Source organism: Stegastes partitus, unplaced genomic scaffold, assembly GCF_000690725.1.
Source record: "Stegastes partitus isolate 25-593 unplaced genomic scaffold, Stegastes_partitus-1.0.2 Scaffold586, whole genome shotgun sequence".
Classification (NCBI taxonomy): Eukaryota; Metazoa; Chordata; class Actinopteri; family Pomacentridae; genus Stegastes; species Stegastes partitus.
The window spans coordinates 173,630-188,113 of NW_007578317.1; the positions used below are offsets into that span (position 1 = coordinate 173,630).

General features: G+C 40.9%; 1 protein-coding gene across 1 annotated transcript in view; it reads right to left on the bottom strand.

The window, feature by feature from the left end:
* The window catches only part of acot7 (acyl-CoA thioesterase 7), a 63,266-nt gene that overhangs the window by 3,836 nt on the left and 44,946 nt on the right, over window positions 1-14,484 (bottom strand). The window contains exon 8 of the mRNA XM_008288981.1: window positions 11,429-11,607. Within this exon, the coding sequence (XP_008287203.1) occupies window positions 11,429-11,607 (179 nt within the window). The remainder of the gene's footprint in view (window positions 1-11,428; window positions 11,608-14,484) is intronic.

The following is a 14,484-nucleotide window of genomic DNA, read 5'->3' on the forward strand; positions in this document are numbered from 1 at the left end:
TAAACACAGAATAGACAGCGAGCTGACTGTGTGTGTACTCGTTGAATATTGCAAAAAGTGCATTGGATAGGAATTGTGTACCGCACCTTTAAAGATGATCTGGCAGAAAACTAAGCAAGACGGACTATTAGGTAAAGGACAGATGAACTATTAACTTACTGAAATCATGACCTTTACTGTTGTGCAGGTTCTCCCGCACTTCTGGGTTTCTGGCATTGTTTGTTGTAACCGATTTATGAACTGGTTTGTATTTCCAGATGCTGTTTTTCAGATATCACTTGAAAACTAACAAAAGACCCAATTGTTCCAGCTACTGTTCTTGTTCCAATAAACCTTTACATTATGAGTGGAAAACACATTTATCCAGCCTGAAAAGAAGAAATAATCACTAATTTTCCTGCATAATACTGGAATTCAATTGGCCTTATATATGCTGGTTAAATTCTGGTTTACAAGCTCAATGTGTTTTTTGGGTATCCCCCTTTTTCTTTTTTGGTCACAGTGGTGAATAACAGCACAACAGAACTATCAGATCTGCGAAGCCTTAATACTGGTGTTTCCCCTTTTTTTTGTCCATCTGTGCACATTATTTGTCCTGCTTTTATTTGGTGTGTATTACTTCTAGGCTGCACGCGTGTGTGCATATGTTAGCGCTAACGCTGATCGCATTTGCATAACTCAGTGTGACAATTTGACGCTGGCCTCAAAATATCCTTTCGGTATCCTGCATGTAATTGGTATTCGCACAGTAGCTCCAGTGTAATAACTGTGATTATACAGTATCACTAGTGGAGACTCTCCGATGCAGAACCCATCAACATTGCAAAAAACCAGTCATGCTTGTTATAAAGTGCCTTTCACTTGAATGTCTCTACTCCAATTTATTCTTACATTTCAGGCAACCAAAAAATATCTGCACTCTGCCTTAGCTTGTGAAACCTTATGACATTATTTCTAGCCTGCATGTTGATTTGTGAAGTCGAGCTCAGCTGCACACACCTAAAAGCTGGTGTGTGTTTCTTGCAATTCACTTGGCTATTAGCTTATTATTTTAATCATATACATTATTATTATTATGACACGCTGTCAGTGTATTGTTTTTGCAGCATTAGTAATTATTTTAAATCACTTTAACCATACCTAAGTTGCCGTAGGAAATAATAATGATGCTAAAAGGTGCATTTGGAGAATCAGAAAAAAATTGGCACTGAGTACAAGAGCTCCTTGTGTTCCAAAGTACATGTTCATCGTTATATTACAAATGATTCGTGACTCCAGCAGCATAAAACACAATGACTCTTCTCTGAACAGGAGTCACAGTCTGCAGCCAGACTAGCAGCTTTGTGAGACTGCTTTGAACTAATTGCTAAAATCTTCATGGTCATATGTTAATAAAAATATTGGCAAAGTGCTTCTATTCAGCTGCTGTAATGTTTATGACGATCACATTTGAGAATAAGATATGAATGTTTTTAGTTTTGTAAGCATCCAGTCTATCAACCAAAGCAGTGAACAAATAAAAATGTGAACTTGATGATTGCACAGGAGGAAAAGCTAAGAGTTCACCAAAGTGATTATAATGCACCCTGTGTGAAACATGAATATATGTTGCATATATAATTCAAAATGGCATTTCATTTAAAACCACATCCTTATGTTGCGGCAGATGAAAAGTCAGGGCGTCGCCTCATTCATTCTTTTGGGACTGTGATTGTTCAAGCAAAATTTCAATCCATCAAATGCATTAGTTCCAATACAAAAACCTCAGTCTTCTAGAATAGATAACGCTTGACCAGATAAAACATCAGCCTGAATCTCTTTCACTGGGAGCCAAGACACAGTCACACTTTGGAGCCGATCAGATCAAAAGGCCAAGACAAACAGCTGCTTCACCTGGTGTGCCAGTCTTCCATTAGGCGGACCGTTGAATGGAGTGTGGCAAACCAAATGGCGTGAATGTGGAACAGGGACAAAGCTTGTTAAAGGTACTTGCTCACACAATGCCAGCAAAAATGCCAAGGGGGTTCCTTTGTGCTGGCACGAGCTGTTATTAGAGTGGGCACGGGGCATCGGTGGCGCTGCCAAATGCCACTGCCTCAAAAGTAGCATCAAGCTGTAAGCAAGCAGCTCAAGACAAATAATAGCCATCTGGTCCGGCATGAGCCCGGATACTAACTTACATGTCTGTGTGAAACGGAGAGAGAGAGAGAGAGAGAGAGAGCGAGAGGCACAAAGGATGACATTTTGAGACAATGCTGAAAGGTGTTTAATTTGTAGACATAAAATGAGTCCTTTAGAATGTGCAGGCTCTTCCTTAATGGTGAACAGACCTTTATCCATGAGTCCATCTGGTCAGACACGATACATATTTTTTGCTGTCACTTTATCTAAAATAATGTGAGCTTCACCACAGTTGGAGCAAGGTTAAAGCTGCAGTAAGTAGTTATTCGTTAAGGTTTTACTTCCCCCTAAAAAATAAATAAAGTTTTTATTTATGGAGCTTCGCGTTAGTTCAGACAGGCACGGAGTCAGGCGGTCACATGGCCCCTCCTGTCCAATCGTCATCGCTAAAGTCCAGCCCACCCACTTGGCGTGCTTTATAACTGAGGCAGCGTTCATTCATTCTGCCCGCTTCACGCTCACCACATCGCTGCTACTCCAGCCTCTGCAGATCATCAAATCTCCTCCTCCTACCCAACCACCACCTTTTAAAAACAGTTCAATCGCATACAACCCCGGTGTTTCCCATATTGTGGGACTGTAGGTTGCAGATGGTTCATTATTGTACCCTGAACTATGTAATCTAGATTCTGTTAGTGAAGACTATTTAGTTGGTCTCCTGTTCTCGTGTTCATGCTGTATTCTAAAAATTGTAAATTGTAAATTCATGGCTCTGCGGGGGTTTGTGATCTCAGGGATTATCTGTGTCATGCTTGCGCAGATCGTTCCAGAGCATCACGAGCAGAGTCACCACCAAACTAAATGTATGTGATCTCAAATAAATGGTTCAATCTGACAAAGTGTCCTGTCTGAACTGCCTATTATGTTAGTTGGTGTTTACTTACAGTTTTATTTGTTTACTACAGTGAAATCACAATGACTCCTATAAGTGTGAGCCTTCAGAACACAATCTAGTAACTCTTAGCAAAATAAACTGAGACATTACAGCAAGTTTCAAGTCTGAAGATGATTTTGAGGAATGAATGAACCCCGGTCATTACTCCTTTGACGATGCAGGCAGTGCTTTTGTGTATTTTGGGAAATGGTTGGCAGTGATTTAGAGAATGAATCATTTGCCGGACTAAAACACAACTTTTAAGCAAGACAGAGAAAGGTTTTTCCTGAAGGCTTTAAATTACAAATGATTGTGAGGAAGTTCAGAAGTTCTTGTACTTGTATCAACTTTGTATTAACACTCTCAAGTTCTCATGATGCTCATTATATGACTGTCGACCCAGCTTTAACTCAAAATAACACTTCCCTGCTTCTTTTCTGGTGCTGCTGGGTCATTATGGGATATTTGCAGGAAACTGAAAAAAAAATCAGATCAAGAAGAGGAAATTAAAAGAATATCTAAGAATGCGTAATGCTGAACTGGATATCGTTAAGCTTCGGCTGTAAATAGAAATAAAATGAGTGTCTTCTATGCATACTCATGCAGGTGTTAAATTTCACCACAGGGAATTTTCATCGACTGGATTGCAGATAGGCCATGTATGAGTTCAGTGTAGATCAGAAGGGGAGAAGAGGTCATGCAGGCCAGCTAGCGCGGACACGCCTTTACCGAAGCAAGGCTCCAGTGTATCAGAAATCAATAAAAGATCAGCGTGGCCATGCAAAACGACAAGCCCTTTAATTCGTGCTGCAAAAGAATCCAACAGCTAGGTTCATGCATGGAACGTCATCAAGAGAATTTAGTATGGCAATGGTCTGACATGTAGGTATGAACTGATGACTGTGATTAGCTTAAAGAAATAGTGTTTTATCTCCAGCAGCAGCATGATGGTGTGGTCCAGCCAGACCATTATGTACTAAAGAATGTGATGGCAAAGCAGGATAAGTATGGAAAATAATGGCAAAAAAAAGTGCTGGCTCACCATCAATTAAAAGAAATTCACAAGGCACAAGGTTAGCGCTTGGCCTCAGTGTTGTGAACCAACGTGCTCGTGTTTTCAGTTCATGTGATCTTATCTATTTGAAACTGAAGAATGTGAGTGTTAACAGCCAAGGCTACCAGATTTGAGCGCAACTTGACTGGAGGGTAATATTTTATTCCAAATACAGCAGGAGGTTAAATCTGTGTTCAAACCAGTTCGGTATTTTGGGAAATAAGAAACTGTCGGTCCTATTGGGAGCAGTCCTTCCAAACACCAGATTTAGACCTTCAGTTGGTTATACAGACCTGATCGATGAGGATCTTTAATGTTTGCTTTCATCTTCTTTGTCTTTTTGGGTTGTGAAGAGGACCGGTGAGAATGTGGGACTGTGAATTTACCGAAAAATTCTAAATTGTGAACTATGAATATGCAGTTTCAATCTTTAATAACTTTGAGCGAACTCTTGCAAAGCGTGAACTTGCACAACACTGATGGCAAGCACCTCAACAAACTGTGCACAATCCATTACTGACCGTATACGCAATCAGCTGATTCACTCACTATCTTGCAACCACTTGTTACCCAATCCAATCAGGTACCGAAGACAAGATAGTCCGTATTAAATGTACACGCCTCCTACTTGTGCACACATGGCATTTTTGCAAATTGGAAAATCAAACCCTCAAACCAGCTGAAAATGGGGGAAAAAAAGTTCTCTTTAAATGCAGATGAGGCAGGCGCAAAGGTTCTGCAGCAGCCTTTCTTTCAAAAAAGAAAAGTCGGACAGTGTGCACACAAGTTTCTTTCTTTTTTTCTCTCTCTCTATCCCTGTATTCATGAATAAGGTATAATGAAAAACTCCTGATATTCATAATTAATTTCCTGTTGAGATTCAGGGACTGAGGTGTGACGAGAACAAGCGTCGGCGGTGGCCTCTGCATCGTGCTTTCGGACCGCCGCGCAGTCCAACATATTTGCGACTTTGGCACGAGCGAACCCGCTAACCCGTTTCTGATTGTCTTCAATGGGAGGCATCTAAAAATAAACGTGCATCACTTCATGTGGACTACAAGGGGGTTGCCATGACAACAGGGCTTGTTTTCGTGTCAAGGGAGGCCAGCTGAGTCTCTGCCAGCGAGGAGGGAGGGAGGGAGATGGAGGGGAAGGAGGGAGGAGAGATGAAGAAAAGAGGGTAAGGAGGGATGGGAGGGAAGGGCCGGTGGGAAATATGAACAGGAGCAGAAGGAGCGAAAGATGAAGGAAGAGATAGAATGAAACTCTGAACAAGAATGGACAGGAATATAGAAATAGCAAGATGTAAAAAAGAAGCAAAGCTAGTGTGAACTCACTAGGGATGAACACTGGTATTGATCTGCATGCCTCTTCACAATGATTGCTGAATGTGCGCATTGTTTTGAACTACCTTTTCATTCATACCTGAACACACGTCCACAATGTGGAGGAAAAAAACATTTTTCTAACTTTGAGGTTCAAAGAACTGCTATCCCATTGAAATGATCAGAAACACAACAAGGACGTCAAAGGCGCTTCCAGGCATTTACGATTATTTCTACACTCATCAAGCATGCACATACATTATTTCAGGACATTTCAAAGGGTACTGCAGCAGTGAGCCAAGGTATTCCCCAACATCCTCCCTGTCCACGTTGTCCTCTTGCCCTACTTCGGCACTACTCACAGTATGCTTACATTAGTGACAGCCCATCTACAACCTCCCCTACATACACTCGCACAGTCCCTAGACCCTGCTGAGCTAAAACAGGAAAATCTAAAAATAGTCAACGCAAGTGAGCTCATTCGAGAGAAATCGAGGATGAGAGAATGGGGTGGAGGGTGGGGGGGGAAGCACCTGCAGTCAAAAATAGCAGAAGCAGCCCTTTCGATCGGACTATTTTTAGCACACAACTGGGGCAAAATCTGCCACAATGTCATGAGAATTTAACTAGTGAAGGTTTGGCATTTGTTTTTTAGCTCTCAGGGGTGTGATATGTTTAAATTAAACAGGATTCAATAAAAGAAAGATAACATATTCGATGAAGGTATAAGTACAGAAATAGGAATCTCAGAGGGATCCTTTGGAATATGTTGAAAACTAGATCAGTGGTTTAGAGTGGAAATACTTGTCTTGTGTGTAAAATACTTTTGGCATGAATGGATAATGTGGAAAATACACACTAAGATAGTGTCATACTACAGATAATGAAGGTTTCTGGCTGCAGTTCTTTGTTTCATATGAGCTTTATATGAAGAAATCAGGAACAGACATAAAGGCAGTGTTACTGATGAATACCTTTAGCAGACACTACAAAAAAAGAGTCTATCTGGGCTTTTATAAATCTGGGGAATGAGAGACCTCTAGTAGAGATAACTGTGAAAGAATGGAGTTAGTTAGGTGTCACTAAAATACATTATAACCCTTTACAGTAGCCAGTCGGCTCTTTAAAATCCCTTACAATGAGTTCATATCGGTGACACTACATGCAATTAGTATTAGGAATTCAATGTCACAGTGCCCTGAGGTGTATCTACAATGTCTCCTCATTTGAATCTTTAATGGGCAAAGAGGAAGCACCTGGAATAAATACAAAAAGTTTATTTCAGTAAGAATTTCAGTACAGTCCAATGAAGAAGAAGTGACAGAAAGTTGTGGGAAAGGGGAGAGAAGTTTAGTATTTTGGCATATTGTACTTACTTTAAGTGAGTTAGCTCTGCAAAAAATGCTAGAAACAGCTAGCCTTTGTCTGATCAAAGAAACAAAACTCACCATCCTCTATAGGTCACTGATTAACATACTTTATCAAATCCTAACCCTGTGTTCAATCCACAGACTCTATGTAAAATATGGGCGAAAAAATTAGGTTAATGAAAAAGTTACTTAAACCTGCACTACTTCTAACAGCCAGAAGGGGGCGACTCCTCTGTTTGAGAAAAAAAATCTAATTGCATAGACGTCTATGAGAAAATGGCCCCACTTCTCACTTAATTTGCTATCTTAGTCATCATTTTGTTCAGTGACTTTATGGTCTAGTTTTACAGTACAGCATGATGCTCATTTTGTCAATTGGGTTCCCATTTACAGTAAAATAGACTTTAAAGTGGGGTGTGTTTGAAGGCAGGGTTACTTTGTGGTTGACAGGTTACAGCAATTACATTGCAGTTGAATATTTTCCTGACCTGCTGCCCTTGTTTAAATGCATGTGTTTTATCTTGTGCAAGCCAGAGTCAAATTCCCTGTTTGTGTCCACAGACTTGGCCATCATAGCAGGTCCTGATTCTGATTTGTAGTGTCCTCGAGTTTTGATTCAGCTCCACCCCTCGCTTGTTGTTTCAAGACGCGTTTGGCCAAATTCTAAAAGCTTCAGACGAGGAGTCCACAAACCAATAGGTGACGTCACGGTCGCCACGTCTGTCCTTTACATGCAATGTATGGCTCAATCTATACAAAAACCCAAGTGTAAGTCATCAGGTTGTGGTCACGTGTGGGGGAGAATGTTTTGGCCAGGTGCAGCAACTTCTCGGAAGCTTCTGTTACCGTTAAGACAGAGTGTCTGTTTCTAGAAGAACATTTTGCAGTCACAGAAACAGTGAAAACAACATTTATTATACCTGATAGGAAGCCAAACAGCTGCTCGAATCGCCCTTACAAGGGTTGTTCAGAAAGCGTCTGCATTGCTACAAGCTGATAAATAATTAGGTTTGTTTAAAATTGTCTTTACAGCTTTTCCCATTTAAAGGAGGAAAATCTGTCCGGTGAATAAATAAATGATATTCAATGAGACTATTTACAATATTACATTGCTGTCATGGCCCAAGGTAAAGTTAAACTGGAAGGACAGGGAGGCCAAATGTTTGTCATGCTTTGTTCTGCTCGCTATCATCTGGCTTATGAGGCTAATTAATGTCATTACTGCAGTTCCAACCCTCACAGTCCCAGCTCCACTGTTAGGGGAAATTCGGGTGTTAATTGGATTGACGTGTTAAACCCTATTTCCTGCGTGTGAGGCGTCTCTTTTGCACACCGAGGGACCGACATGTACGAAAAAGGTTTACTGCCATCTGTAGAGTTTAGATGGGCAATGCCTCGGTTCGAGTCGATCTCATCCCACGTTTAAGCCCCCAGTAAACAGTTATAAAGCCAGAAATAGCACTGATTGAGCCTCATTCTCCTCTCTCATATAAAAACACACTCTGTGCAAGCACATTCACACGCAAAGCCGACGCTCGCATATACAGACCCGCGCATGCAGACGCTCTATTTGCGTTCCTCGTGCACACAAACACAAAGTCTGTCTATATTGTTTCTCTGTTCGACCTTTTCTTCATAACACATGCACACACGCAAATTTTCTCTATTCCTGCCCTTGTTTATTTGACAAGCTACATCAGAGCCCTGGCAGTCTGTGCTCCATTTAGATTTCCATTTATAGTGTTGAGGATGAATTATTAAAATCACCAGGAGATTTTTTTTTTTTTTTTCCCGAGCCTCTCTTTTCATAAATTTGAGGTGAACAGAGAAATTACAATGACTCTAATCATCGCTGCAATTCCCCGCCATTAAAACAAAGGCAATGAGCAGCTCATGAGAGACGGAAAACCGGTTAATGAATGCATGGAGGGAGAGGCAGACAATGGGCAAACCAAAAGCGGGTTTTGTGAAATGGAAATGGGGGGAGACTGACAGGAGCTTCTGAAAAGGCCAAGCGGAGGAGACACGCATATGATGCACATTTCTGTCTCCCAGGGGCATCAGCGGAGACGTCTGTTCTCAAATAAACATGTCACGGCGTTTAAGCGTAATGCTGCACCTTTAAGTGCGTCTGAATGTTTATTGTCAAAGGAGTCACTGCTGCACTTAGTGGCATGACAGCTCACCTATAACAACCCCTTTCCCCGGCTTCACTCTCATCCACGTTGCTCAGCTTGGCTTGATTCTTGCAAATTTTCCATTACACACTTGTGTCACTTGAAACTTTTAAGATCTACGAGTGAGTTAAAACTGTATTTTGCAGAATTTATTGTATTGTTTCAATGACCTGTGGTTTTATAATTTTGGTTTTAGCAAGAGGGTAAATGTTAGACCAGAGAGCAGCATTGTTCTTGCTGCTCGGGCTTCACTTTTAGTGCATTTCCTCGGCTTATTCAGTTCTCCGCACGTACTTAAAGTTTAATGATTAGCTCAGTTGCTAGCTCTGCACTCGAGAGAATAATGAGCTGCTGCTGGTCTGTAAAATTTCATTGAAGCTGGCCATTCAGTCCTTGTGACATAACATTGTTGTCGATTTTTCTGAACTCAAAAGCATGATCACCAAATCAAGAAACTGGTTCATATTATGTTGTGTTGACAAACCAAACAGTCACACAGTCAAACACAACATGAAGCTGAATTTAATTGGTGACCTACAAAAGTGATAATCCTAATCATCACAGTGCAACCAGTGTTAGCGTTATATAAACTCAGCGTGTGAATGGTTTTCTTCTGAGCGGCTGTGGTTCAGGTGGCAGAGTGGTCGTCCTCTGATCGTGAGGTTGGCGGTTCGATCCCTCTCCACAGTCAAAGCGTTCTTGGGCAAGACACCGAACCCGAAGTTACTCCCAATGGCAGGCAGGCGCCTTGCATGGCAGCTCTGTCGCCATTGGTGTATGAATATGTGTGTGTGTGAATGGGTGAATGAGAAAACATTGTAAAGCACTTTAAATGTCGCTAAGGTAGAAAAGCGCGATATAAGTGCAGTCCATGTTACCATTTTTTTCTTTTCTGATTTACAGAAAAGTCTCATTTCTATTCTGGTTAGAAAAGTGTTATGTTGAGCCAAGTGTGGACAAAAAGCTTTAGAGTTGTTCAACTAGTGACAAATTCTCAACCGTGGAGTTATTCCACACTCTGGCCAGGTGTGGGTTTTAAAGGAATAATAATCAGTCGACCAGTGACCACTGCACAGACACTTGTTTGGCCAGTGACTATGAAAGTCCACCTTAAAAAGCAGCTTTATTTAAATGACACGATGTCAAGAGAAAGACGAGAACGGCCATTTGGCCTGTCAGTTAGAGCCGTAACCAGGCACATGAATGTCCACGAATCCACTGTTTGTCACAGAAGAAACTGTTTTAGAAATGTCTAGAAGAATGTGTCAGAGAACTTGATGCAGTCCCCAAAAACGTCCGCTAACTTTGCCAAGCCCTTCAGGAAGAGCAGGACGTTCCAAAAGCACAGACAATCTCATTAACTGTCTGCAAATGGTGGACTCACTCGTTACTGACTCGTGATTTCTGGTCTATGTAACCTCGATCTGCCCGTTAGCATTTCCAACATGGTGCACACTTTGTAATTTCATGACGTCTATTCTGTTTAGAGATGCTGTGTGTGGGGAAAACAAATATTTATCCCTCTATGTTTAAAAAAAAATGCATAAAATTCAAAAATATTACATGCTGTCTTTTTCTATTTTTGTTCAGTTTAATTCCAGTCCACTGAATCTTGTGTTTTCTGTTTAGATTCTAAAGACTTCTCTCCTCATCTAATACCAAAGTTGGATGGCTTGTAAATGGATCATCACGGAGACAATCAGGGGCATGCGAGTGACGCCAGGAAATCATTTAAATTAGTGAAACAGATGGTCTCGTGAGCCGGGTGTTTGCATACAAACAAGGTTTTGGATCACATTGCACGGCGGAGCCAGAACAAACAGCAGGCATCGCTCTGCCGTCTGCAGGTAAACACAAACACTTTACATCGTGACAATAAGTGCTGAGTCAGGCAGACATCACCGTCCAGGGATGTCGTGGGGGAAATTACCGTTCAGCGCTCAATGCTCGAGGATAATACCCGGCACAACGAGGGAGCTAATGCAATGAAAAGAGACTAACGTGCAAAATTCCCACATAAAGGACGACGTCTTTCTGTGAGCCTTCCAAAAAAAAATCACAGGGTACCGACTGAAGGAATGTTACGGAAACATCAGAGAAACAGAAGGTGAACTGAATGCAATGAGAGCAGCAACATTTCATGTCATCACAACACTAATCTTAATGTTTTCAATCGTTTGTCTTTAAAGATGCTCTCTTTGTGGTTCATTGTAGTGAAACAAGCTTCCCATTGAATCTTTATCAGCCGCCACAGAAATGAAATGTGTATTGGACTGATATCTCAGTAGAAAGGCCAGATTTTTTCCCCATAAAAACCCAACTCCTGATTTGTAGAAGATCTGTATAAATGTATGCAGACTGCAAAATTGCATATAGGATTAAATAAATTCCATATTGAGGTTTTAATAAAAAAGACAGCCTTCAGAAAGAGACTGGATGGTACTAACCTTAAGGGGAGGGACAGGCAGAGGCTTATTGTCCTTGTCCAGCGAGATGAAGGTGAAGAAAGCTGAGGCGGCACGATATTTCTCTGCCTCCATCAGTGAGGAAGCATCTACCAGCACTTCAATTTCCATGGACTTGTTACTGACAAATGTGAGCCGCCCCGTCACCGTCACCACACAACCTTGGGGAGAAGAGGAAAAGGACACGCAGTGAAGTGGTTTTCAGATATTTTTTTTTTCTTTTTCTTGAAAATACACACAAGCGTGATGCCTTAAAAGACATTTTTGTTCAGCTTCATCCTGATTTAACAACATTTCTCAAGAGCACTTCAACTTTTCAAAAAAATCTTAATGCTACTCCATCCTTCAGAAAATTGATGCTGATTGAAAGTTTGGCAAGAATAAATAAAAAGGAAGCTGCCACAGAGTTATTGGGTTTTCCAAAAATAGAAGGAACTGCGGTGCAACAGCCTCACACCACAACTGTTAAAATCACCTGAAAACTTTGAGTCAAACACGACAACGTTCACTTTCAATAATGTAAGCTGAAATTCAACTGAGCAACTTGATGTGCGGTTACAGGGAACATGAGCTTAGCATGAAATCAATCGAGGAAAACGTAAGATCTGCTTTTGCAATCTGCTTCACGAGGTTGCATCATGGACCTTCTTGAAGTTCGTTCCACCGAGAGAGTCGACAGGCCGGCGAGACAATCAGCGTCAGATTAATTCTGTTTAGAAATACACCTTGTTTAATTCACTAAGATAAAAACAGAAGTTAGAAATCTTCTCAGAGATGCAAATCTTTGTTACCGCATTTAGACACATCTCAGAGCGTCTGAGACCCTCTAATTCATCCACATCTACCTCTAATGCGTTTGACTCATCAAAAAAAATGTGATCTCTTCTCCTTTTGTGACGGCGTCGATGTGGAAAAATCAGTCAGCTAATAGCACCGGGCATTACTGATGTGTTTCTTCATTCGCTTTGATGTGCCTGTACTGTATTACTACTGCTGTTGCCATAGAGACGAGGAGAGAAGGTGTTATCCCTGCAGTCTGAGACACATCTCGAGTGTGTGACTGAGGTCTTATGAAACTGTAAAAGTTCTGAATAATACAAGATGTACATGGAAGAAAATACTTTTTGTGCCTGTGTGCGAGTAGTGAGTGTGCGGGAATGTTTGTTGATGTGTCCTTTAACGTCTGACAGGGTTTTAGGCCTCATCGCATTACCTCAAGAGGCTTTTTCTTTTTCCCAGACAGCTATTGTAAATAAGACTTTGTTCTTAATAGCTTGCCTGGTTAAAAAAGGCTAAATACAAACTATATATATATATATGTATTATCAGAACTTTTTGTCCAAGAATTAGACTTTCAGTTATTAAGCTCTTGTACTCAAGCTTATGCTGTCATGCAAAAGTACCAGTAAAGACATGATGATGGAGTCAGTTGGGGTTGGGCACAGACAATAGGTGGCTATGGTTTGTTTCCAGTCTCCTTCTACATTCTCGTAGAGTAATCGTAGAAACTAGACTTGCTTGAGTTCCTTGAAGACGTTTCACCTCTCATCCCAGAGGCTTCATCAGTTCCGAAACGTCTTCAAGGAACTCAAGCAAGTCCAGATTAATCTACGAGAATAACCACGACCTAGATGACTGAGAATCTTCACAGACATCCTTCTACATTCCTTGACTGTACCCAAGCAGTGTTATAAATACTAGATTTATAACACAACTGTTTTTAGTTTTCAGACGTGTTCCACGGTGATGATCCTCCGGGCTTAAGTCTTTCTTTTTTACATATATATAATGTTTTGGATATAGCATTCAAAATAAACCCTTAGACTGAATACAGCACAGACTGGGAGCAATCCCAGAAGACTGCAGACAATCCAACTAAATATTCTTTGGTTACAGCAAAGAAATCTATAACTCGACACTGGTTCAGTAAACACACCTTCCCCAGGAGGAAGTACAAACAGAGAAGTGTACGAAATGGAAAGAAAATACCCATAAACTGAAAGTACAAATAAAAATATATGAAAAAAAACCCATAGCAGCTCCTTCTAACAATGTTTTAGTCCATAAAACAAACAAAAATAAGCCTGAAAATCAAATGTTAATGTCATCACGCAACTCTGCTATTAAGAACTGTAATATATACGTATTAGAAATGTTTCTTCTTTGATTTATTTTTTCTTTTTTGGCATTTATTTTGTTTGTCACAGAGATAAATCGGCACTATCTTGGAGTCTAGTATCTAATTCCTACATATCCGTGACTCTGCCAAGCATTGTTGTCTCCAATTTCAACAATATTAACGGTATTTTTCCTAAAATGCCACAGTGTCCAAACAGCGGATGACAATAAAATGTGATTTTGTGTGTGTGTGATGAGAAATACTGATTCCTAATGTTAGTCTCACCCTTTCATCAAATACGTGTTATGAGATCACATCACCGTTATCATCTCTTATGTCGTCTTACAGCCGAAGAAATTTGAGAAATTACATCAAACTGAGTGAACAACAACAAAAGGCTGATCAAGTACAATGACTGTGTACCAGAATGAGAGTTCAATCATTTCCGTGCGGTTTGCTAACCCCCGTCTATACACCGAGACCATTTATTTCCTTTTCTTGTCATCCGGCCCTTTGAGCGTTTCTTACATGTCGCTGCCAAGCGCGAGTCCGGTCTCGTTCAGACAAACTATCCGTGGTGCAGATGCATCATGCTCAGTGAAGTGTGCGCTGCTCAGTGACATTACACAAAAATGAGCCTTGATGATGGGTGATTAATAATTGATTTATGCAGAAAGTAGATCTTGGGCTTGATCTTGCAGCACTGAAGGTCAGCCAACATGAAAAACTGGTGGAGTCCCATTTCTGACGAGTTGTTTGATGTGGCTAATGTGCCGTGATGGATGTGCCAAGTCCACGCGCAGGTTTTATGTTTTATGCACCGACTGTAACAACTCTGAACAGCAGATTTGCTATTTTAGTTGCAGCCTACATGAGTAAAGTTTGGGATTTTGCTCTTCTGACTGATTAGCAAGAGGCA